Here is a 27,334-nt window from a genome sequence, read left to right as displayed (position 1 = left end):
TTTAACAATAATCTGATATGGGTTTCGATAGTCGATTCCGATAGTTAAGAATTCTTTGCGTCACATCACACATCTAATGTCTTCTTCAGACAAGACAAAAGGATACAAACTTTATCGTCAGATCATTATACAGTTGTCTGATCATATTTATATTTTATCGTGTCTATTTTAGATTATAAAATCAAAAGGTTTTTTTACGTGCATGTGTTATTCGCGGAAGGTTTGCTTACAACTCCATCTCTCGCGTTTCGTGGAAAGGCGCGTGCGACAACGGGTGAGCTCTACCGGTTGCGACGAACTAATTTTTTTGCTTGAGGTAACCTGAACAGTGAACACATCTATTGCTTTGCTTTGCCCCAGCCAGCTGTGTCAGAAGTTACATTTTACGATGATCAGTGTTTGAATCAACTAGTGCTTTGAGTACTTTGTTTTGTTTTCAATTTGTGACACAGTCACTCGGTACAAGTTGTTTTTGCTGTTGTTTGCATTTTCAAATCACTATTTCCTTTGAAGTGCTCACTGATTATGCTCTTACCAGAGGGCTCCTTAGTTTTGCTGTCCTTACATAAGCAATTTTTCCATTACGGCTGTCTCGCATGTTACATATCGCCTGTATTAAGTATCGCTGGGTTTTGTTTAGTGAACACTGTTTGCACATCAGACAGTAGGCAGCGGCTAGAGTTACGTCGGTAATTCGACCCGCTCGCCTCACATTCGGCCTAATGTTGACATTATGATGTCACCGTGTTTTAATGTTCACAATCGAGCCTTTATTTTTCTCGTTCCATGTGTGTGCGTCATCTGAACATTACTTTGCTAGGATTGGAGCTATTACATTAGTGTGGAGAAATTTTTATGACGTGTGTCTCATATGTTTGTAATTATATTTCTCATCCGGCTCAGCGGTTCAATCTGTGCTTTTTGCTGCTGATTTCGTAATAAAATCTTATACACAAGCTTATGTACATTTACATTATGGAATATGTGACTTGGAAATTACCTTATGACTAGTTAAGATTCCAGTATATTTTAGCTACATGAAACCATTTGTTTTAACATTAATTCTAACGTTTCTAATACTTAAGAAAAGAAAGTGGACTTTTGAATCTACGTTTTTTGGCAGCCGTTCGAGCCGAGCTCCGTTTATCCTTGATTCAAAGATGCAATTATTCAAATGTAAGCCACAACAAACGCTTAATACATATTTGATTGCACACACCCTGAATATTTAAAGCAGTTAACGACTGGTTCACTGTGTATATTGATATCTAGAAACTGTGACTTATCTACTAGTACATATTATATATTATGTATTCATAGAATTGGTCGAAATTTATTGTAAAATAATAAAATTCATTTCTTTATTTACAAGGTTTCTAAAGGTTTTACTTGTCCAAATTAGAAACGGAATCAGATAAAAATTAATACGCTTATAGCTGAAGAGGCGAATGCTACATTTACATGGTTTTTTAATCATTTGTTGTTGATTTTACGTTGCCTCGTCATCAATCGTTACGCTTACACCTATAATATGATACGTTTTACAGTCATTTTGTTAATCACATTAACCTTAATAGCCTGAAAATAAGCATGTTAAGTTTAATAATCCTCTTAATATTTATAATATTATGTAATATGATTTTCGATTGCATAGTTATAAAAGAGCAGTAAATGTTGCATGCATTAGAGTTTTTTTAGACAGCTACAGAGCTTCACCTGAGTTTCCAGCAGGAAATAAAAATAATTTAGTAACATCCAGAACATGACGTAACGCATTAATTCAGGATGCCCAAACATCTATAATCTCAAGTTTCTGGAACGACCCAAGGATCCCGAAAAGGGTAGCAATTTGAGTTTTTGTGGGCTCCTCTTAAATTGAGGGCCGGAGGATGTGTGGAAGGTCGCGCTGGGCCCCGGGCCTTCGGAGAACCGGCTTCAGCTTCATTATGGCCCATAATTGGTTTGGGGTTTTGTTGCCGGATACGTGGATGTTTTGATTGTTATGTACTTTTGGGGTTCTTAGATGAAGAATGGGCCTCGCTCGATAGGACATGGTCCTGATTAAAATTTCTCAAAAATACAGGATTCGAGAGGTAAGATCAATAATTCACATGCATATCTTTCATTTAGGTTACGCGTTAGGTATCAATAATCAAGTGAGGTACCACATGTAAGAATTACTTTCTTAACGTACTTATTTCCTATTAAACACTTATCTTGCAGAGATTTAACGAACCGTAAAAAACTGACTATCGTGTAGAGAGTAGAGACTGACATTACATAGAAACAACTATAATCATTTCCAAGAGATGAAATCTCATTAACTTTTCCAATTGCCCGTCCGTAATTCTGGTAACATTTTAACTGTTTTTTTGTGCTCGGTTCATGGAAATGATGGCATGACGACGAATGTCAACAGATGATCTACCAAGGTTACGTGCTATTGTTCGTGTAATTACGTGCTAGTGAATTCCTGTACTTTCTGTAGCCCTGGGACAATCTGCTGTGGTAACGCTTCATGGGTTTTTGTGAAATGTGAGGCTGAATTAAATTGTTCAACTAAATTTATGTATCTTTTTAACATTTTGTTGAAAATTTAGTTTTCTTACTTAAAAATATTAATTCAAATGTATGTTTAAATCTTGAAAAAAAAAAACTCAGTACCGCTAAGGTAAATAAAGACGAATAAAAATACAATGAAGAAAAAAATTAAATTAAAAAAATATAATTCGAAGCAGTAGGCTGTAGCAACTAATAACACCAAACGTAAAGCTATTTAAATAAGAATGTTACTCATTTTGAAACGGTTTGAAATCTCATATAAAATTGCCTTAAGGTTTGGAGACGGAATGTGAGCGACGATTATCACGGTACAGTAATACCGACGCGTGTTGCAACCTAAAGCCTAACTTATGGGACTAGTGATGGGAAACGTAATCTTGTCGATGTTTCACTTTAAATAAAGATGAAAATAATTTGACCAATGCAAGCAAAATGCTTTAATAGAGGTTTTCGGTCATTTTTGTGTTATAGAAATAAGTAATGCTATTTAAAGAACACATGAACATTGTAATCGTAATTTTAATAGTGTACAAAATAAAATAAATGTTTTTTTTTTAAATAATGGCGAAATCAAAGATTTTCAGAATGTATAAAAATGGAATTCAACTAAAGAGTAGAGAGAAAGAAAAGATATCTGATATGCCGTTGTTAAAATTTTTGTCTCTTAAAGCACTTTTCAAAAGAATTTCCTTTTGAAAGCCCTATTAAATAGCATTAAGCTAGTAAAAGTAAATCTTAAAACTTTCTGAGCTCGTATTACTATTTATAAAGATTAATTACAATGATATTACAAAATCATCTAAATTTCGTAACATTGAATCGAATAGTTTCAATATTTTTATCGATATCGATACGAGAGGGAGCAACAATATCGTCGATATCGGAGGTTGTTTCAGTAAATTTGAAAGGAAAGGTCCGTAAATATTAGTTATGGTCCCGCCACCGTGTTACGCTGCGGGCGATACAAAGATGGCCGACGGAGATTTTCTCCACTTTTATTTGTGACCATTAATTTAAATTTAAATTCGAGACGACCCTATTGTTGTTCTGTTACGACCGATGAGACAACAGATATTTGTAAATTCCATGCCTCTTGACAAATGTGATTTTTGTTACGGTTTAAAATATTTGGTTTGCTTTGTGATAGTATTGTAGACGATCTACTCTGACATATTAAATTACATCTACTACAGTAGATAGACTCTTTATTTCCTTAAGCTTGGGTCGAACTGGTAGAGACAGCAGCTTTATGTTGTGGGTAACAATTACTTAGTGTTAATAATTATGCTGCTTCTTCGAACGTCAAACTTCACTTAAGAAACTTTGCTCCATAGTTTTCATTAATATTTAGTTTCTATTTCTTTCACCCAGTCGCCATTTGAAGGAATTTCATGATGTAAGACTAGGGTTGCCATCCGTCCGGATTTCCCCGGATTTGTCCTAGTTTGAAGGGCGTCCGGGGTGCGTCCGGCCGAGTTTTTGAAAAGTATCCGGTTGAAATCCAGACACTTTTGATGAGAGTTTAACTTTTAAGTCATGCAGCAATAAATGAAAGATAAAACTCGCTAAGTATACACACGGTTTCTAGCACGGACTTGAGTTAGTCAGATTTTTACAAATTATTGTTGGAAAAGCAAACATTGGCAAGACGTTAAATCATAAATACTGTTTAAGAGGTGTCCGGGAAAATAACCACATTTCGGCCAAATGTCCGGGAATTTTGTCGAGCCTGACCGGCGAAGGGAATTTGGGTGATGGCAACCCTATGTAAGGCACTAGTTTTGACTTTACTTAAATATGTATACTTCATCGCCGCAATATCTACGTTCCCTGCGATATTTCTACTGCGCGTCCAGAGTTTCGGGATACATCTACATGAAATGTTCCTCGCATATTGAAATGATGTAAAAATATTGTACATTATCACCGGGCAGTCGGCGGCGATTCGCGGTCCACGCACGACCGCATTCCGCCTGAATACGCACCATTTATCAATGGCATTGTTTTGTCTGAATCGTTATCACAATAATTTGTATCCACCACCGTATATCATCTTCGTTTTTATTGGAAAATGTCGCGACGCACACGCATGGAATGGAATGTGCATCTTGGTCTTGCTTTATTTCGGAAATTTCTCAATTTATCCAGCCTCATGGTTAACGTAATCCTGAATTAAAATAATCTTTAATAAGCTAAGGCTTACAGCCACTTTGAGAAAATAATATGCATCTTTAACTCAATTGTCTAATGAAATCACTGTACGGTCGAATGCTTAAAATATATTATTATGCATGTTATTAATTTTATTTTGTTGCCTACTCTTGTTTTACAAAATTCAACAACAGCAACGTAATTTATGTTAATTTCAACAAAAATTACAATTACTTTCTACCGTTTTAACTTTTAAGTGACCCAATTTTTTTCTTTTAAGTTAATTAATTTCTTGTGAAAACAACAACTTCTGCCTTTTCTTACCGTATGTTTGAACGTAATAATCAAGGAAGACATAAACTCATAAGTCCTATCTTATATGGATGATCTCTAGAGTTACCTTTTGATTTTGTTTTTCATAATAACTATTGTATAAGTCACAAGTCCTACGATAAATATCTTGTCCATGATGATAGTTACATGTGAAAGGTAAACGTTTGCTCTCTGTGACTGTAATGGTTTTTCTGTGCCCATGAAATTATCCAATTCGACATAAACAGCACGGACTCCTATGAACAGTTAGGTGGGAATTATTTTGATATTAACGTTCACTTTTGTGCGCACTCATACTATTATTATGATTATTAGCTCGCCATAAATGTCGCCTGATCTATATCAAATTGAGATTGGAAGAGACGATCGTAATTGCGATGTTTATCATAATTTCTTTACTACTACCTCTGCGGGCTTATTAGAATAACATGTTAAGTTTACTTATTCTCCTATTTCACGAAACTGAATTTAAAATGTTAACTTAGATACAGCAACTTTTGTATATCAAATATCAATATGAAAGTATGCGCTAGAGATCCTGAGTGAGATACCTGCTCACTGCTGTCCTCACCAGAGAAAACAAATTAGTTATAACAATGATTCTTCTTTAAAATATATTCGCCAAGTGATAAAGAACGATGTAGGTTTATATATAGTTACGGTCGAAACAATTTGCTTACGTTTCACATTCTTAACCCAAATAAAACAATACGCGTTGCGAAGCGCACGCTGATCGTCTCAAAAGTATTAAGGGCAATGGGCTAAGGCGATTGTTTATTATGTTCTAACGATGTGCCCACTCGAAATGTTACATTACCAAGGGGCATAAGTACTTACTAACGATTTGGCGATATTTTGATAAAAGAAGGTAAATATCCTGATATTACTTATAACTTATAAGGTGAGTGCAAGAGTAAATAAGTATATTTACAAAAGATTTCTTGTTGTTTAAGTTGAAACTATATATTATGTATTTTGATTTGAAGATTAGATTTTGCTATTGTTTTATTATGATCCAAGTTTTGATGAACGGACCGATTTAATGATGATAAACAGTAAGAGTTGATAAGATGTTGTCAAGTGTCTTTAGCATAAAGGATCTTTAGGACTAAGATTTCACGAATACAATGGAGATTCTTCATTACTTTGTACTAAACTTTTATGATACTTGGTAGACATAAAATCCAATCAAGTATACATCCTCCAATAATGCTAACCTTTATAAAGTCGAAAATTAAATTACTTCAAATTACCATCAACATACAATCTCTACATCTTTGTTGGTCAGTTTTTAGGTGCACTAAAATGATAAATCGCTAGTAATTCCCAGCGCGTTCTAGAATATTGAATCTATAGTTTTTACCGCGGACCGGTCTCATAAATCATAATATTATCACCTGACTCGATTACGAACGGACCAATTTAAATATTTAATTGTAATCTATTTATATTATTCAATAACGATTTTTTTTTTACGATTTCAATCAATTTGCATATTCTGTATTTTAAATTGACGATCAGAAATAAAACTTTCGCAATGGCGCTCACTGTATTAACACGTACCAAAGTTTTAGATTATCAGATACTAACCTGTTTCTATAATCACCAGCATCACGATTCATGATATTCTCCAGAATTAGCTCAAGAATTTGTTACTTAGTTGACTTTTTCATAATTACTTCGTGTAGCGTGAGATGATCGAGATTATTGCCTGACTATGTAATCCGGTATTACCAAGTATATGTAATTAGAATTGTTTGTAATTAATAATTAACATAATATATAATATCATTATGATACACATAATAAATCATTGTCTTGAGGATTTGATAACCCTGTGAGTTTCGAGGCTGTTTTCTACTTGTATTGAATTAACTTTCTTAACTCCTTAAATCTTCTTTGTGTCTTCTCTTTCTGAAATGTGTTTTTCGTCTATGTATGGTGGTTCTATGACTTTGTCACTTGGAATGACCGTATCCACACATCAATCCTCAATCCTCATAATATTTGAATACATTTCAATCTTTTGAATACACTCCTAATCATGCGCTAGGGTTGCCATCAACACTTTTGTCTAGTATTCTTTACGTTTCTCTATCATTAATAATAACTTATTATGAAAGCAAAGGAGTCATATTGAACTTTATTATTAAATTAAAACAAAACTAACTAAAATGGTTACGACGAAGGAAGTAGAAAGTTGTACTTCGCATTAGCCACTTGCACTTCAGAGGTGGATTTTGGCGTAAGAGTATTAGGCGTAGAGATATTGTCGTACTGTTCCTGGTTTTTGATACTTATATTTTTATTAAAAAGCAGACAACTAAATAAGAAGTAGCAACCCTACACTGCCTCGGTCATACTTTCGGAATGCGTAGAATGGGTATCATTTATTGCTGCATTAATGCATTTACTGTAAAAGAATAACGCGAAGGCATTTATGAAATTCCACCGTTCCCGAGCCATTTGTGACTCATTTAAACGGAATTTCCATATGTACATTGTATAATTATTGCAGTTGGTACATATTTTTGTTCTCATCATCGCGTCTTGTTTTAATTTTAACACCTTAGGTATTTTCGTTGAAGATGCTACTTCAGCTGTTTTTTGACTTTATTTAACTTAGTTGCTGTAGGTATAATTATTAGTTAAATTGAAGTAAGGAAATTCTAATTTCCTTTAGGCACTCTTAGAACCTTGAGAAAAGCCTTCTAGATTCTGTAGAGGAGATACTTCCCAAATTTGAAATACACTAGAAGTTTCAGGGGCTAATGCCCCTGATGTTTCTAAAGTATCGTCTGGATGGTCAACACTATACGAAATAACTGAAAACTTATTAATGCGGGATATGAAATATACTAGAAGTTTTAAAGGCTAATGCCTCTGATGTTTCTAAAGTATCGTCTGGATGGTTAACACTATACGAAATTTAATGCGGGATTTTCGAGAGCCGTACATGTCGACGGTACGAGAACGAGATTTGTGTCACGTCGAAAGGTCAAGCTGTCGCGTGTCACTCCCATGAAAAATTGTATACATTTTGGTGACAGCAATCGCCTCGTTATCACAAGATTGATATTGGAATGTTAAAAGCGGTCATCGAGCCGTGGTAGCCCCGCCCGGTAGCGTTTTACATTTAACATATAATCACGAATGCATATTTTATGTGTATCTCGTGAAGTGGAGTACCGTGGACCGGGCCTCTCGTTTTGACAATTTATAATGCAGATATTTTAACATTGCCGGTGCCTAATGCGTTACAGGATTTATGAGTCCGTTATGACAATTATTAGCCATTAGGGATATTACTCGCCTCGGAGGTTTGAGTAATTCGCTTGAGCACTAGATTTATAACGCTTTAAATGCAGCATCATATTAGGCAAATAGAATCGATCGGGCCGCATCATCAGAAACGGCTCAATACAGATATCAAATTTTATTGGAATGCTTAAAATATTTTAATATCAGATGATCCATGCTTTGGAACGTTTATTTAAATTTATCTTCATAAATATAAATCTTAAGTTCGTAATATAATAGCACCGTGCCAGTGTCCGGTTAAGAAATATGAGGCATGGTAAACGTTAGTATCCCCGTATTTATTTAAAACCTCCGCTCCCCTTCGAGTGTTTAAAATTGTGGGGTTATTTGATCGATTGAACGTGTTGTTATAGTAACGATAACCTTGGTGAGCTATGGTATCAGATACAGAAACACTCAGTGAATTGCATATCTCTTATTGTTCTAGAGTTACATAAAAACTTAAATTTATTGAGCTTCCTAACGAAACTTCTTAACGGCCAGATTTACCATGTCCTTGACGTATGTTTTTAGATGCTAATTATATTATTCACAAAAAATATAACCCAAAAGTACATAATAAAATAAATATAGAAGAATATCTCAGAGATTGTCAGATAAATGATAAACGGGCAGCAGCTACCCATCTCCACAATAATTAAGTAGGTATTTCTGGCCAGCACATTTCAATAATTGCAGAATCTGAGTGCTACTGGCTACTGTTAAAATTCGTGGCGAGAAATTGTTTCAGTAATTACGCACTTACATTGACAGTTCGTCTGAATACGAATTACAACAAAAAGGCTGCACCTAATGAGGGGTTTGCGAACGTGTCTTTAAATTGTCAGCCTCTTAAAATACTTAGAAGAAAGGGCTTTAAAGCTTTTGACGAGAAAACTTTAGGACATTAAAAGTTAAAGGAGATAGCGAAATATAGTAATTATTCAAATGATTATGATAAGTTTACGAATATTTAAAATCAATATCAATTAAATTTTACATGCCTGAGTCCTTAACTAAAAAAAATTAAACACATATAACGTCAACGTAGCAATACTCCAAGTGACCGCAATGCTAACGAACTTTGTCACTTAGGAATAACTCCAATTTTAGATTAAGGTAAAAAACCTCTGGGGAATGTCACTTAACAAAGGCCATGTCAGTTGTCAACAATTTATGATCGTGAAAGCCGCATTCCGGGTATGGGCCCGGAGCCCCGACATGCCCCAACCGTAAGATTTGGACCACATATTTATCTCATATTTTGTTTATTACCTACTCGCTAGTTGCTGTATTGTGCTTGTTACTGTTCTTTGAAATGGGTACTCGGATTGTTTATTTCTATACTGATTACGTTTCTGGTAATGGACATGTGGACTGGAATAGGCTTGGGAAAAGTTCATCATGAGTTTGAATTGGTTTTTAATTAACCATGATTCTGTTTCTGGTAATTTACATTTGGCTTAACTTAGCATATTATGAAATGACGGTGTTCAATGCTCATGCTACTGATCCTATTAGCATCCTAATCCTAAAGTCTAATTGATTCGAATTTATATTATCTACTTATGCGCTTGACCTTTTCCAAATAGTTTGTGTCATAATCGTTCCCTTTTTTGGCGGGCTTAATTATGTCCGGACTCCGTAGTCCATATTAATGTCTAATAACGGAGACAAGTTTTCTTTTATGGAGATGCCGTGGCACATCTAGTCTTCCCGCTAACAAAATGGCGGCCGTCTGATCTGATGAACTTATTTAAAAATGGTGCCTCCGCTTCAACTTGAAACATTTTTTTAGAGACCATAATGTTATTATAGCGACAGTTAAAAATATTTATATGTTTCAAATGGGATTCCTATACTTAAACGTGACGAAAAGAACTAGTGATACAATTATTGTTGAAGTAAATGTAGCTCTAGTAGGTACTCATAGTTACTAGTTCAACAACAACAGTCTCTGAAAGTATTCAAATGCGCTCGCATTTATGCATACAAATATAGCTTATACGTTTAAACGATTTGCCGTGTGCGCAATGTTTAATGTTTTTTTGTGGGGTTCAGAGGTGGACGGAGGTGCGGGAAGGAGGAGGGGGCGAGAAGGACGGGGTTTGCGTCCTCGAACCGGCGCGAGCGACCTCGTCGTGTGCGCATTGTTCCAACAACGCTCTTAAGCTGCTCATAAAACCACTAGGGTCACCAGGCTGACTGGCATTACAGGAATCATGGTTGAACGCACTATTTCTTGGCATAAACATGTACGTGTAATCTGTGGCATAAACAAGAGTTATGGTGTGTACTAATAGGTGTTATCGTATAATCTAGGCGCGTTAATTACCACGATACAAATGGAGACACATGACTAACGAGTAACAATCATCATATTGTGATGTGATGACTAAAATAGCTATAATACTTGACTATTGAAGTGTGTAGCTGGAGATTAAAGTTGTGACAAAAAATACATTGCAATGTACAAGCGTTGAAGTCTTTTGAAAATCCGGCATAAGTGTAGTGTCCAAAAATCCAAAATATATTTATCTAATAGTCAAAGGTAATGGATGAAGCTGCATGCTCACTCGAGCTCGAGGTCGAGAATTGGCATCAGTTCTTCACATGTTTTATAGGCACACACGAAATAGGTAGGAATAATATGGACACCCGTCCATATATGGATGACTCCTAGAAAATCCAGGATTAAATAGGTCTAGATAGATATCCTCGATTCTCCTGTGAACATGGGCACGAGCTGTAACGGGAGAATGTTTTTACAGTGAGTGACGCGCGCACGAGCGACCTTAGCGTCGGACCTTGGAGTAAACGCACTTAGTGTTATAACATGCATATGCCATTGTGTGCAAAGGGCTTGTGCTAGACCACTTGCACTTTGTCTAAAATCATTTAGATTTCTGACGTACTTAGTCTGAAAATATTTTAATTTTAGACGTAATTTTAATTTAACCAACAGGGCTTAGTGCATTTTCGACGTTTTTGTAAAGCGGCCGAAAATGTTAGAGTTTTGGATGCTTCAAATCTCGTTTCGATCGCAGGTTGTCTGCACGAAGCTAAAACAAAGGTTGTCACACGCACGCTTTCTATCTCAAGCGTGAGTGATACAGCCTGCGATTGAACCTAATTTGAGGTACAAAGACCATATTTTAATATTTCGTTCTATTTACTGCAATCCTGTTGTTTTTATAGTCAGCTCAGTCGATGTTCAGCAAAACAAGCGAAGGATATTGAAGCTTTTAAAATCACCAAATATTCTTAAAAAGATTACTACAAATAATCATCTTTTTACGAAATATTTTAATACTAGATATTATAGCAACATGTTTCTTCGGCTATTATAGGGTATTGTCGTTTATCACCAACATGCGTTGCATCAGCCTAAAATTTTCAAAATCATTATGGGTATATATTTTATCCCTCTAATATTAAGACGTGAGTTACGTAAAAATGTAGGCTAGTATTATATTTCACTTATATTTTTTGGCTATCATAGATCCTTGTAGTACGATTAAAGCGTGGTATAAGGTCGAAAAACATTTGTCTTGTACATTCTGTTAATCGATTGTGTACCAACTTAATAGTATAGAATAACACTACGTTACGAACAACAAAAGAAACGTTGGCACGCGAATTCCGAGAAACTTTGGTTCCCATCGTCCCGGTCCCAGAATCCCCCATTTTTTACGCTACCCATGAGGGTGTAGTATTTTTTCTCGGACATTCCATGAATATTTGTGTTAGAAAGCAGGTAGACTGTTCACAGTCCCATACGTACAGACCCGTAATAAAATATTTTAGTACGTTCGGTTGTTGCAGGTACTATTTTTATGAACGCTCCATCGTTCGGGAATGAATTCTTATTTAAAGGAATTTCTTGAGAATATGTTGAAAGTAATGTCTGTTTCACTGGGAGGACTAATGGAAAATGTTGTGTGAGATCTGTTTAAATGTCCATTTGTGATTTATTTTCTGCTTTTTTAATATTTAAGATATCATGTCCTTTTTGTGTTAAGTAATTTAAATTTAAAAGCTTTTATGCTCATTAGCTACATAAAGAATAGCTAAATCTTAATTAGCTTTATTATCTAGAATATCTACATTAAGGAATGCTAACTTAGGATCTCGTCCTTCATGTTACATACTAGTAGTAAAATATTAAGATGCAATTTGAATTTCAACTCGAACGTTTTGACTTCAGCGTGTAAAACGCTGTGAAACACATCGCATTATCCTGCAACATATTTACATGCTAGGGAATCACGTCGATTACGTCCACTAATTCAAAGGCATCGTCGTTTTTTATCATTATACCATTTTCAATTATAGAAGTCAATTACCATAGCCGTCGGGACGAGCAATAAATTAGTGTAGGTAAAAAAACGTAAAAGAATGTCGCGTCTGCTGGAGATATTCTATGGCGCATTCCTCGTAACACCGGGAGCTTAGTCGGGCTTAATAATAATATGTACAGTAAAAAAAGAACGCGTCAAGCTCCGAGTTTCGTGCGCCCGCGTCAGGCCGCGTCTCGCCCGGCTTCGGCCTTCTGTCATATTTTTTCACCCGTCTTTTTTATCTTTTTCTTTTGCTCCTCCGAGGATAATCGTGTGTAACGCTAGACTGCATTCGAGTGGAGTGTATTAAAATGAATATTTCGAATATTGTTTGTCTGTTGAGCAATGTCCTTGACAAAAAATGCGATATCCGATACGCTCGTTTATTTCCGAGTTGTTTTTCTTTATTGTTGTTAATTTTTTAGGAGCCGTTCTAAATATTTTTAACATGATACCTTCCAATGTACATAATTGTTATAGGCTTCACTAGTGACTGACAAAGTAATAGATTTATTCGACCTATCCACGACAAGGTCTGGTGGTCTAACGGGTACTTTGATAAGGTCGCCTCCGATAGGTCGTAGGTTCGAATCCTCAACTACATGCGCATGGTTCCACAGACGGTGCACTTTTCTAGTCACTGCCTTCTAAGAACATGCGATATTAACGAACGCTTTTCTTCAAAGATCGTTTCTTCCATAGAAAATGATCCAACGAAATGCGTCTTACATTTTATATTCCAAATGCGAGTTTTACGTAAATTCTTTTTTATATTGTTCAGATAACGCATTATTTAAATCTTCTCCGTTTATGGCGGGAGGTACGATGTTAAAACTAAATTTATTACGAGCTTTTATGTTTTATGTAGAATTCTGAAAGTGCTCGTGGAGCACTTCGGAAGTTCGGAAACGTCGATGGCTCGGAATCGGAGAGCGTTTTATTGTTTGACATTAATCACATTTAGCTTCTGTATAGATATAGCCGGGCGAAAGCAATTAATTTGAACGTAGGCTCCAACAAATTGTGTCGGCGCGGCAGCGGGCGGCGCGGCGGGCCGGGCGGCTGGCGTGAGGCGTCTCTGGAATTTTAATCGTACCGAGCCTTCGAGTTCGGCCGGTGTCCATTCGAGCAATAAAAACAAAGCGGGACCCCGCGCCCGACCTCCCGAAACCGTCTAACTCGAATACTTTTCCGTTCCATCACACGGATTCGCCTCCAAATTGATCCACATTTGGATAAAAATCATTTCGATCTTATATCTTAGGTTACTAATACCAAATATGAATGTTATCTATTAAAATTAATTGATATAATATTTTAGAATAGCAACGGAACCTATAGTAGTGCCTTTTAACTATCGACTTACTTATTTTTACGAGGCTGTAAAACTTCTACGGAAAATTTATGTGTGTTTGGAGTATTCTAATTTTTACATATTACCTATACATCTGATTGAATAAAGAGAATAATAATAAATAAAACATAATATATGTATTAACTATTAAATATATTTCGTTATATTTTTCTATATTTTTACTATTTACAGTGTACAAATACAATTTCAAAAAGTCAAACAAAAGTGGACTCTATCACCGATATAGTGGATACTGGGTAGAATAAGAGAAAAAAGTAAAATTATTTCCTTGGAGCCGCACGCGTGAAAGAGAAAGTCGTATAGGTAGAGATGTGGAGTTAGAGCGGGGTGGAGGATTGATAGAGTGAGCTAAAACGTAACCGGTCCGAAGGAAGCAGATGCGCTTCTCAAAACCCCCACGGCAAACACAGATTCCAACATAAAAAAAACCAGCCGCATATTTCAATTCAATTGAACTGAATATACTTTTTGTATTTTCGTCAGAAGTTACTAGTTAGTCAACTCAAAGTCGTAGATGGTGTTATAGGAAAATAGTAAACATGTAGGTAGAGCAGGTTAAAAACTCTTGGAACTCTATATTTTAAAGCTTTGGATGAACTGAACCTAAATTATCTAGGCAATTTTAATGACTTATATTACATATGAACTAAATAAAGAGTAAAAGTTTGGTAAATGTAGAGTAGAGCCAGAGAAACTGATAGCAATTGCAGATGTTTTTAACGCTTCCTTGCTACGATGAGTGTCATCTTTATTAATCGTAATGGTGATTAAAGTGGGCGTATTGCAATCGCAAACTCCACGTAATAATAGGGCTAGAACTCAGTTGTGGTAGAGTATTAATACTCGCCACGCGTCACTTCGCAGAACTTCAGTTATCAAGGCCATTTGGGAATATTTCGCTACTTTATTGTGTATAATTATTATTCGCGATTTTAATTATAACGCGCTATGGAGAAGCCGTTAACATTCCAGCGGACGTCATATCGGCGACCATTTATCACATCTGTGTGTACCATTCTCCAAATAGCGTAAAAGTATGTGCGGTCGCCGCGAACGCGGAAGTGGACTCTATATTTGTAGAGATTGGGTTTGTTTTTCGTCGTGGCTGACATGTAGCGCTATATAGTTTTACAAATTGTGTCCATTTGATATTTAGTTGTTTGAATCGCTCGGGTGATTTTTCGAGGATTTGTGGTGATGAATAATTAGGATGATATTCAACTAATTCGGTCGCTTTGTTTGCTGCCGGTTCGCCTCGACGAATATTGACTCTACCTGTACAATAACATTGGAAGCATACAAAAACATTATCTAAAAATATCCTTGCGGGTAATGAATCTCGAGCGACGTCTAAAATGCGATGATTAATGTAATAAAACAAGGAAAATGCACCATTTATGAAGTAATTCCACATTCCATTTGCCTGGCTGCTAGCAGCGACTTCAAAGTCGGGTTGTGTTTTTTAAATGTCCATTTATGTCTGTGAATGCGTCTAGCTGCGAACGCGAGCGGCCGTACGCGGTACGACACTCGCGTAGCCGCCCGGAATTCTGCCGTACCTGAATTTTTGCGTCGGCCGCAAAAACGAGCGCATACTTCTAGCTGGAATGTAGGCGTCTGGCCAATTTATGCTACTTAACATTTAATACTCCTGCGTTTTTCAAAATATATTCTCGCCGCAGTCTAATTTATGTCTTGATTTGATTACTCTCTTGAATCATCGTACATCGTCCTATATTATTAGTCGTATAATATTATCTCGGCCGGACGGTTAGCGGGTACCTGCTTAATAAATGACCACGTTGTCTGCTTCTTATTTTCTCGGAATCTATACTTATCTGGGCCATTAGTAGTCCTGCCTATCCTGTGGCTGAATAATCGCTAATGCGGGCCTCGCATTCAATTAGCGACTCGGTTGTCTCGTACGTGTGTATTTATTAGTGATTCGGAGTTTCCTCTCCCTCCCGCCGAGGAAGGGTTAAAAATTAAAACTAGGTAAACAATTTTTGTGCGCTTTTTTACATTTATAATGTACCTACGTCCTTGACAGAGGAGAGTCGGAGGAGGAAATGGACATCAGCTTATCGACGGTGCTAAATATTTATGTTATTAATTTTTTTCATGTAAATGTGTCATGGAAATGATCTTAACTTTCGACTCCTTTTCTAGAGCCACAACGAGCATAATATTATGTAACATTATAGTTTTAAATGTATTCTAGAAACAAAATGACTTATCGTCGCAAAATAATCGATCGGTAATTCGATTAGAGGACGGACAACGCTGGCCCGGGACGAGATTGCAAATGCGTGTAAAGGAATTCCGGAACAAAAATGCACATCTACCTGCCGCGGCCGCCGCCAGATGCGGCCCCGGGCTCCGCATGCCGCACCACCGCCACGCAAATTGATTACGTGGAAAATCAGAGAAAATCGCTCTAATGCGACCGAGCCGCCGAGTTACGCGGAGTTACGCGGAGTTACGCGGAGTTACGCCACTACATGTCAAATCGTCTGTTTTTTGCATTCCCCGCTCCGAGATGAGGCCGCCACGCTGAAGTCGCCGACGAATAATACGATCGACGACGCCGCGGCGCACGAAACAATATTCCCCGTAAATTATTCGATAGATTCAAAAGGAAAAGGCTCAGGAATTCGGTGATTCGCGTGCTCGAGAGTCCGGCTGAGGTCACCGGGGTCCGTTACGGCGTCGGGTCGGGCTCGCCGGGTTCGCGTTTCGTCGAACTTATTACGACAGATGGTCGCGGCTCGGGAGGCGGGAGCGCGGCCGCCGGCCCTTCGGAGAGATCGACCTCCGAAATGCGCCCGAGATTGCATTCTTTCGGCCGCGCGGGCGCATTCCACTGCGCGCCATCCGAACTCGGCTCGCCCGCGCCAGTCGACGCGCGCCCTTTTGGGGGTTAAGATGTGTCCGTCGCGTCGGGCGCTCACGATGTGGTCCCAGCCGCCGCCGCCCGAGCCCGAGCCCGCCTACCGCGCCCGCGCAGCCTCCGTCGACACCCATGACTGCCGGTGCCTAGGAGCCCGCAAGATCGCCCGGATGGTCCGTGAGCCTCCCGAGTACGGCGTGCGCGTCGATCCCACTACCGTGCGTCCCCCCGGACTCCGCGTGCGCGATGAACCCCAGTACCAGAACTTGGAGGAGCTGCGGAAGCGGCCGGAGCACGCCAAGCTGGAGGAGATCAGCCGCGAGTTCGGCTACCGCCTGTGCCCGGAGGGTCAGAATCTCGAGGACGAGGCCATCTACGAGAACATTCTGTCGGTGCGCCGGATCCGGTCGGCGGAGGTGCGGCTGGTGCCGGTGTCGGAGGTGCCGTACTACGAGGAGCAGGGCTACGTGGCCACGCAGGTGCTGAGCAGGAACGGCACTTTCCCGCAGTGCCCGCCGCACACCTGGAGCCGCTTGCAGCAGGCCGCCAGGATGACCGGATCCCTGAGGATGTTCACAGTAAATATGTGTTTTCTTACATATTTCATGAATATTTAAAAGCCGCTTTATTTTCGACATGGATTAATTTAAAATGCTTACATACATGCAATAATTTATTATTATCTGAAACTTTTTTAATTGAAAGAGGCTTTTTGTTTGGCGTTCTTTCACTACACCTCAAGTTAAAATTTTTTCGTCTACACAATAATTGTTAATTACTTATAATTTAGATAGTTTTCTATTCAAAATTGTCATTTCAGAAACTAAATATTATACTTATATTGGTGATACTACCTATTCACCAACATTTATTTAGTAAGTATTTAAACATTTCTAGATTGTAAATAGCGTTTTTAAGATCACAGAGATCGGGGTGAGATCTTTAAAGACTTATTTTTTTTGTCCTTACCAAAAACAAAATACTTTATACTGCTGACTATTTCCAGTTTAATAACTTAAGTTATAAGTGAGGTTTTTGTTGTAAGAGAAGTTTAATCAAAAACCAGCATCATACAAAGCATAGCGATGAATTGAACCCGTATTTCAAGTCTCAAGGAACGTAGCCGAAGTGTCTTCCATAATTATTACTAGCCCGCCATACCGATTCGACGGCGAATTAAATTTTGATTTCTTCAACGCAAACCGGATATTATGTGCTGATGTTACTTTTTGTGCGCATTCCGAGCAAAAAGTTGTTGCTCGATGGTTGTATGTCGCTCGCAAAAACGTAGGAATTTCGCCGCCGTGACTCGCGGTTTCGGGCCCGGTGAATTTCGAGGGACAGTGTCAAACGGACAGGACTGTTTGAGCAACGTGACCGACGTGCTAATGATGAATCTCTAATTATCTACAATATTTTAACACGGAACCTCCTCGTCGAAGTTATAAGCCTTCATAACTTCCACAAGGAGGTTTATATTCGGCAGTTTGGGGGCAAGACTTGTGTTCCTAAAATTTTATTTTCTTTTCCTAGATTGTATTTTTCTAAAGCAAAATTGAAATTTTATGTTCTGAGATTTCGGATAAAAGCAAGATACACCATCTTTCCTAAGTAACTTTCACAATTATGAACTAAATGAAAATAGTAGTAAGATAAATAAATATTATGAAATATATGTATAAAGTAATAGAAAGTAACAAAAAAATTAACGATAGAAATTAGAATAAGTACTGCTCTGCGCTTGTAACCAATTTTAATCTGTAAGTTACTCATAATTAAACAAGACTTTGTAAAGGACCACAAACAAAAGAACTGAATAAATAATTGTTTAGGGAAGAGGTAGGTACCTGGTTCTTTGAAGTAAGCGAATACAATAATTAAGATACGGTCCAAGAAACAGATGTTAGAGCTTTGCCGAATGACATGTAGAGTGTTCTCTACATGTTAAAATTAAAGTTACAAAGAGAAACAAAATCTATTATGAAAATTTCTACAAACTACTTTGTTAAGTAGTTAGGCTTTTAAGTCTAGTAAGTCCAGAACAAATAACTAAATGCTAAAACAAGATACCTTTTGGGATATAGCTCATTCTTTCTTAAAATATCTTTCTTGTCAATAAAATTCACACATTAGAAAATACTTGAACCTAGATTGGCGTGAGTTAGCCTGTTTAACATCAATTTTTGGGTCCAATAAAATTCACAATTAAATACAAATACCTACTACCGCCGTATCTCTCCTGCCCGCTAAGATTATTGCCACAATATAATTATTAATATATGTATAGTAGACCAGAGTAGAGACTTTTACTGTATAATATTTTTACTGTATTACATCTAACACGACCTCAGTGGTGACCACAGCATAATATAACCTGGATAAATCTTATAGAGACTATTCCACCTCGGGAATAACTATGAACAACGGTGTCGACTGTTGCAATAGTCATCAGCAGTGGCGGCCTTACCCATTGCGAGGCCCCGGTCAGCACGTCTTTGCAATAACCTTTGGCAGTCTATCCACCGCCGCCAACACCGGGACCTCACCGCCAAAAATTCAAATAAAATGCCACTTTATGACCTTATTCATTATTGACACGAGGCCCCTGCGGGAACGAGGCCCCGTGCGATTGTCCTGTTCGCCACCCCCTATGGCCGCCACTGGCCATCGGATAACGTGTTATCATATAATCTAATCTCACAGATCTCATGTATTGTTGCAGGCGAAGCGCGAGATGTACGACGTGAAGAAACAGAGGCTGTGCATAGCGCAGGATGAGTACAAACACCTCAACAACGCCCTGTCCACCCTTGCCGCGTCCAGGACTAGCTGTGAGTATCATGAATTAGAAAAGTCTACACTCTAGAGCACTGGTGCACAGCACCAGTGGTCCACAGAAGCCAAAATATGGTCCGCGACTCATTTTAAATTTAGTTCTAGTATAGCCGACCTCGGGCCTCGTGAAGACGACGGAAAACCAGAAATGACATTAATACATACTAAAATGCCAACGTTTTCTTTTACGTAATTTTCTAAATGAGTTTTTATTCCTTATAATATTATGGTGGTCGCTGTAACGAGAAAAATCTAAAAGTGGTCCCTGACCAAAGAAAGGTTGGGAACCCCTGCTCTAGAGTCTAGACTGTCCTAAAAGGTATAAGTAATGTGAAATCCAGAGAATATGTAAAATGTAGAGAATGATCCTAAAAAGCACAAAATAAATTGTAAATTGTACAGAATTGCCGCGAAGGGTAGAATAATATAATAATATATTTATTATTTAGTGAATTTATACCCTAACATATTTAGGGAACATGCAAATATAATATTTATGAAAATTTTGCTATTAAAACGTTAAAAAATATAGAAGAAATTATTACTATTAGTCTTAACGTGATAAAATATAGCCTATAGCCTTCTTCGATAAAATATGAGCTAACACTATATTCTAACACTGAATTTTTTTTTTAATCGGACCAGTCGTTCCTGGGATTAGCGCGTTCAAACAAACAAACAAACTCTTCCGCTTTATAAGTATAGATTTTCAGGTTTCTAATTTCTTTACTATAATAGAATCGAAATTCCACAAAGAATCACTACAAATGCAATACCAAATACCTATCTTATTAATATTAGAAGCAGATCACTTGGTCTCAATATGTACGAAGCTCTATAAGTAAAATACATTGATATGTATTATAATCTATATATATAAAACTCAAAGGTGACTGACTGACTGACTGACTGATTGACATAGTGATCTATCAACGCACAGCCCAAACCACTGGACGGATCGGGCTGAAATTTGGCATGCAGGTAGATGTTATGACGTAGGCATCCGCCAAGAAAGGATTTTGATAAATTCCAACCCCAAGGGGATGAAACTTTGTAAATAATAATACTTCTTAACGCGAGCGAAGCTGCGGGCAAAAGCTCGTGTATTATGTAGTAGAGATAATATTAGTAGATAAAGTTATGGTCAGTGCCGGTTTTAGCACTACCAGCGCCCTGGGCGAGATTTCTTCGGCGCTCAGGGTGCTGGTAGTGTGTGGAGGTCGTGGCGCCCTTTTTGTTTGCCTTTGACGTCCCTTTTTATCCGGCGCCCCGGGCGATGGCCCAGCGTCGCCCCCCCTAACGCCGCTACTGGTTACGGTCTTTTACTACAAGAAATTTGTAATGTTGTTATGTTGTTGTTGTTGTTAAAACTAGTTTTACGTAAAGATTGTATAAACTTTTAGTACTTAACAACAATCACCATCCTTCTGTTTAAAATAATTGTTAATTGTACTTTTAGTTTTAAATTTTTTGAAGGCTTTTACGTTCTTCAGGTTAGTAATTTACAAATTTTCGTGCAGTGTGTTCGTCAACGACATCGGTGACGACGACGTCGACGACGTCGCGACACGACCCCGAGCAGCTGCGGGTGGAGGTGACGCAGGCGCGGGGCCGGGTGGCGCAGCTGAGGAAGGAGCTGCGCCAGGCGAGAGCCGAGGTAGCCTGCGCCAGGCGCGGGGTGGATACGCTCGCCGAGTGAGTATTATATTTTACTGATGAGGAACTATGTCCTGACGATTCCTGGTATGTCGGACTGACGAAAACAATTAAACACCAAGCCTGGCACGATCAGCTCTGATGCTGTAGTTTGGACGCCTAATAGTTCTATTCCGATCTACGTTCAACTCATGAATTATTAAACAGGATTACCCCATTATTATACCTAAATTTTAATCGAAATTCTTTGTTTAATGTGCGTTATATTCTGTCCGATCTCGCATACTCGCTAATTACATAGCCCACGAAACCGGATTTGTATCTAATTGTGATGATTTCAGAGTCGAACAAAAACTGAGCGCGCAGCAGGGATGCTACAACATCACCGAGGCGCAGGCGATAATGACGGAGCTGAAGAACATCCAGAAGTCCCTGACGTCGGGGGAGAAGGAGAGAGCGGATCTCATGCAGTCGCTGGCCAAGCTGAAGGACGACTTCACGCGGCTCCAGCTGGGCGAGGCGTCCCCGGACCTCTCCACGCTCAGCCTGCCTCAGGAGAACGTCAGCACCGCCTCCCAGACCGACCTGTGTGCGGACTTGGTCCCTATCGGCACGCGCCTGGCGGAGATGGCGAGGGTCCGTCTGCAGTACGACGAGGCCAGGAAGAGGATCCAGCAGATCCAGCAGCAGCTCGCCGACCTCGAGGACAAGGTGGAGCCGGGCCAGGCGGAGTCCGACAAGGATCGCCTGCTCCTCTTCCAGGAGAAGAAGCAGCTACTGCTCGAACTCAGAAGTATTACCCCCCGGACGAGGTCGAAGCAGGAAATGAGCGAGATCCAGACGGAGTGTAAGAAGTTGGAGCAGGACCTCAAGTCTGCCGTCGAGATGTCCAACAAGTGCATAGCGGACCGTTTGAGACTGCATGAGGAAAAGCAGCTGTTACTTCAGCAGCTAAAGGACGCCCTGACGTCTATGTCGACGCTAGAAGGCCAACTCAAGACGCTATCGGCGTCCACCCTATCAGTGTCGAGTAGTTCGAGCTTGGGATCGCTTTCCACGGCGAGTAGCAAAGGATCCTTAAGTTCGGGAATTAGTTTTACTGACATTTACGGCGGACCGCAGATCGCGACCTCCTTCCAAACTGACAAACCTATTGACATGGTGGATCTACACAGACGAGTTGAGAGGTAATGGATTAAGATTATACATAGTTATTATGATATATACTCGTATGCTCATGATATTATAATTTATTTTTTAGGTAATAAAATAAAATTCTTTTTCACTCGTTGCATTGAATTTCCATTCATATGTTGTCAATTACAGTGTAAACTCTATATAACGACACTGAAGGGACCCTGCATTTTATGACGTTATATGGAGTTGTCGTTAAATGGAGAGAAGAAAACTTCAATACTTTTTCGTCATTATACAGTGATTTTCTTTTACTAACCGTATTTACAGTTTGAAAGTTTATGTAACTATAACTGAGAATATTATGATAACAAATAGATATTAATAATCCATGACTCCTTATTATTAGTTAGGGACTAGGGTCTAAAAAAACCTACACGTGCAATCAATCTCAATTTGTAAACAGACTAATTTCTTAGAAAGTTCTGTATGCATGATGCTGAAAGTGGAATTTATTGCGGGCTAGGATAACAATGCGACAAAAAAACGTACACAGCTGTGCAGTTTTTACTAATTTTAGTAATTTAAAAGGTACTTTTTATTGCTCAATTGTTGTAATGCTGATGTTATTGGGAGTAGGTGTGATGCTATGTAGAGTGTACCATTGTATGGTAGACAAGCTAAACCAACCAAAGTCAATTGATTTCGACGCTTTAGAGAGTTTGTCGTTAAATAGAGTGACGTTACATGGAGTTTACACTGTATTTACATTATTTTGTTAATAAAACAGGATAGATGTAAATAAAATAAAATAAGATAGATATGTCGCTCACAATGATTAATTTTTTACGACAGAAGTAAGAAATGCCTAATTTCATACACTTGTTTCTTTCAATTGAAAACTTATCGTGGACTACCTACCACCAGGTTACTCCGTGGTGCCAGTTTCAACGACAGTGCGACGCCGGGCACCAGCAGTTCGCAACCCTCGTTGTCTCCTAGAAGTAGTCTGTCGTCAGCCAGCCCGCCCCCTCCACCGCCTTCTTATAATCAGGTACATATCTTAAAGATGTTTATTACACAGTAAAAATATATTGTACAGGCTAAATGTAATAAAACTAAGTGATAATACTTTCAGGTTTGTATGTGCCTTGCATGCTTCGAAAGTTACAGCTCTGAAATATATACTTCTATCTTAGCTACATTTCTATGAGAAATGCCCCAACGTCATGAATTTGCCTTATACCATAATTAACAAAAAAAAAAAAAAACTCTTTCAACGCTGCTAACACAAATTTTTACAAATTTATACACCATACCTAGTGGTATGTATGGTGTAAGTAAGTAATTAAAAAAAATATGATCATCATTTTGTTGCACTCTGTATAGTTGATGATAATGAATGTTAAAATAATTATTTCTCTAGAAATGTCTTACTATGATTTTTATCACAGGTTGAAAGACAAAGACGACAGCAGAGAGAACTAGAAGAGAAATTAGCCGAGATGAAAATAGGTGTAGCTACAGGATTGAACGAAATCACTGGACTTTCTACCGGTACGTGTATTATTTGCAACGATTATTATATTATTTGTATGTTTATGATATATGAAAGATGTGTTACGTGCAAATTGTTTAGGGAGTCAGTTTACTAAATGTTTGTTAGATTGTTTCTATTAAAACTGATGGCCTGTTACTGGTAAATTGTTTCTGGAGTCAGTTTGTAAAAAAGAAGAAGAAGGCATGACTTTGACAGTTGTTAATAATTTGTATGTTTTATTGACAGTGCCAGTTCAACTGCAAGGCCCGGGACGGCCGGGCGAGCCGTTGTCCCCGATATCAGAAACCCCGCCGCCGACGCTCTCGCCTAGAACTCCCTCGTCTAGTGGTAAATATTCTTTGGCAGATTGAAAACTATTAGCAGAAGTAACTTTATGAAGGTTTTGGTATATATTATGTCTTGTAACTCCGCGACTGTCTACACTTAACACTCTATTTACATAGTGATTAACTTATCCTTTTATTAAACAATCCTTTAACGACTATGAATCATGACGATAAAATGCATTTTCAGGAACAAACACTAGATCGGTGTCGGCAGCCGTGAGCGACGAGTCGGTGGCGGGAGACTCGGGCGTGTTCGAGGCGGCGCAGGGCGGTGATGCCTCAGGTACTACTTAAACGTCCCCTTATTTCATTAAAAAAAAAATGTGTCTATAAGATGCTGTTTACATTGGTGCTGATCAACATTACTAAATTCCGGATCAAAACTATTGCATGCATCCAGGATTATGTAAAAAAGATATCCACTTAGAAAGCAGTTTAACTCAAAGCTCCTAGAGAGTTCTGGAATGTCATATTATTATGTTTCTCTACATTGGTGAAGGCAACTTGTTGACTCCAGCTGCATTAAGGTGCCGGTTGGCAGCGGGCGACATGAAGCAACCGCAGACGACGTGTCGCAGCGACACTACTGGTTTGTACCATCGGGGAAGTTGATTCCTATGCAATTGACAGACCAACGTTATTTGGTCGAATATGTCAATTCAATGTTAATTGTGATCTGTCGGCTGGGTTTGACGTAACGCAACCAAACTACTTAGGTCCCCGATTTGCATAGGAATCAACTTCTCTGATAGTACATATTTCTATGAAATACTCGCCGCAGCTAGCGACACGAAGCTAGCGACACTCATTCATAGAAATACATAGAAACCAGTAGTGTCGCGACGACACATCGTCTGCTGCAAATTCATGTAGCCGGCTTCCAACTTGTACCTTTAGGCAGGCCTGTCCCACTCGCGCGTTTAGGTATCGAACTGTAAGTACCCCTTTAAAGGGGCAGATCACAAGGGACTCACAAGCGAGCAGTGACGCGCGCGTAAGATTTTTTCGTCGTATATATCTACGTGCTGGTTTAACCGCTGTGACAGAATCGTTATTAATCTGATAAATATGAACAATTGAAAAAAGTCAAAGAAACATTTCAATAAAGCAATTTAAGACTTTAAAATACAAAATAATATATATATTCACACATAGCAAATAAACCAATTTGTTACAAACAAACCGCATACTACACATAAATAAACACAAGTTACTATGTTTAAGTTGTAAGAAATTCCTGACCAGCTCCTACACTATAATCGAATATAAAACTATTATAAAATATACGTTGGGTTACTAAAATTTGATTATTACTATAAAAAAGTTTGCTATTAGTAGATATAGTAATTAAAAGAAGATTATTTTATTTTCTAAAAGGTGACAATCTTGATTTCGTCAGAAAGGGTACCTCTTACGCGATAGAAAGAGAGCGCATATGTAGGCAAATATAATTGTAGGCACCTAGCACTGCGCGGTCGGAATTTGAACTTTATAGTATCGTAGATGAGTTGTTATTTTTTTAAACGGGTTTCACGAGTGGGAATTCTGTTGGTACTACTGATATATATTCTGTGCTTTAGGTTTAATTCAGACCGCAACACGACGAGGCGAGGCGAGGCGCGGCGCGGCATAAATTTGTATGGATTTGACAGATTTCAATTGCGTGAGCCGTCTTTCGAATCTGTCTAATCCATATTTTAGAAATGCATCTACGCGTCGCGTTGCGGTCATCTGTTTGTGTTGCGTCTGAATCAACCCTTACGCTGGCAAATCATATTACCAAATTTCCATATCGAAGAAGAAGAAGAACTAGTAATTTACAGAACAATTTCTATTTCCAGTGAACAGTGCGCAAATTGAGATCAAATTGCGGTACTGTGCGGAGGAGGGCGCGCTCGAGATCGGCATATTGCGCGCGCGCAACCTGCACGCGCTCTACATCGATCTCGGCACTGAAATGTGAGTATATTTTTTAAAGATTAATAAAAAAATACGATATTGTCACGTCACAGAGGGGCGCTGTTTAGATATAAAGCTAAGCTCTTCACTCTATATTCCGCAGCCTGCACTCTGGTTTAACGATTTATCTATTTGTGTAAAAGACGACGAACTTTCTTTAATTCAACTCATGATCTCGTTTGCTCGATAGTTTTTTTTTAATGGTGTTTGTAACATAAATGAAACTAGCTGTCCCGGCAAACGTTGTTTTGCCATAATTATAAAGTATTTCACCCATAATACTATATTGAAGTGACTAAATAAGTGTGTTACCATGGCAACGTCCATCGCTATCCCGTTGCACAGACAATGGTCGCCGTCAGTTTCGAGTTGTAATAATTTACGCAGATTCACGAAAATCGGTCGAGCCGTTTCAGAGGAGTTCAACCACGCACACCGTGACACAAGAATTTTATATTATATTAGATGTTATAATTCCAGCATGGTCCGCGGCGCGCTAGTAGCGGGCGGCGGGTGCGGCGTGGTGTGGAGCGGCGCGGGCGCGGCGTGGCGCGGCGGTGCGGTGTGGTGGCGGCGCACGCACCGCGCGCCGCTCCCCGCGCGGGCGGTCCGCGCCGCCACGCTGCAGGTCAACCTGCTGGCCAACAACGACTGTCTGGTACGTGGACTATATTTATCAGAACGCGCCTCCGTGGTCCAGTGGTTGAGAGCGTGGCTCCTTACTTGAAGGTTGTGGTATAAAACGTCAAACAGTTGTAATGTCCGGTCCTCAGATACCCCAAATTCCCTATTCATCATGCTCATAACGTTGTGAGAAGTAAGATACAAATATTTTCAAGTGCGAGTGAAAGAGACAAATAGCTATCTCGGCGATAGCTATCTCTATATATCCTATATCCGTAAATACATAAT

The 27,334-nt window shown here is 38.7% G+C and overlaps 1 protein-coding gene across 2 annotated transcripts in view; it reads left to right on the top strand.

Annotated features, from left to right (window-relative positions):
- LOC121725883 (protein kibra) overlaps window positions 1–27,334 on the top strand; it is a 65,894-nt gene that overhangs the window by 30,923 nt on the left and 7,637 nt on the right. Inside the window, exons 1-10 of one of the 2 annotated variants that reach the window (XM_042113039.1) lie at window positions 16,897–17,529; window positions 19,674–19,782; window positions 21,307–21,481; window positions 21,784–22,629; window positions 23,504–23,630; window positions 24,031–24,133; window positions 24,363–24,464; window positions 24,651–24,746; window positions 26,305–26,422; window positions 26,903–27,080. In XM_042113039.1, coding sequence (XP_041968973.1) covers window positions 16,987–17,529; window positions 19,674–19,782; window positions 21,307–21,481; window positions 21,784–22,629; window positions 23,504–23,630; window positions 24,031–24,133; window positions 24,363–24,464; window positions 24,651–24,746; window positions 26,305–26,422; window positions 26,903–27,080 — 2,397 coding nt within the window. In that variant the 5' untranslated portion in view covers window positions 16,897–16,986. Of the gene's footprint in view, window positions 1–16,896; window positions 17,530–19,673; window positions 19,783–21,306; window positions 21,482–21,783; window positions 22,630–23,503; window positions 23,631–24,030; window positions 24,134–24,362; window positions 24,465–24,650; window positions 24,747–26,304; window positions 26,423–26,902; window positions 27,081–27,334 lie in introns of those variants that run through there. The other variant, XM_042113041.1, reaches the window with a different exon arrangement.

The sequence above is a fragment of the Aricia agestis genome, chromosome 4 (genome assembly GCF_905147365.1).
Source record: "Aricia agestis chromosome 4, ilAriAges1.1, whole genome shotgun sequence".
Taxonomy (NCBI): domain Eukaryota; kingdom Metazoa; phylum Arthropoda; class Insecta; order Lepidoptera; family Lycaenidae; genus Aricia; species Aricia agestis.
The sequence above is the reverse complement of the archived record's forward strand: the minus strand, read 5'-3'. Positions and strand labels throughout refer to the sequence as shown.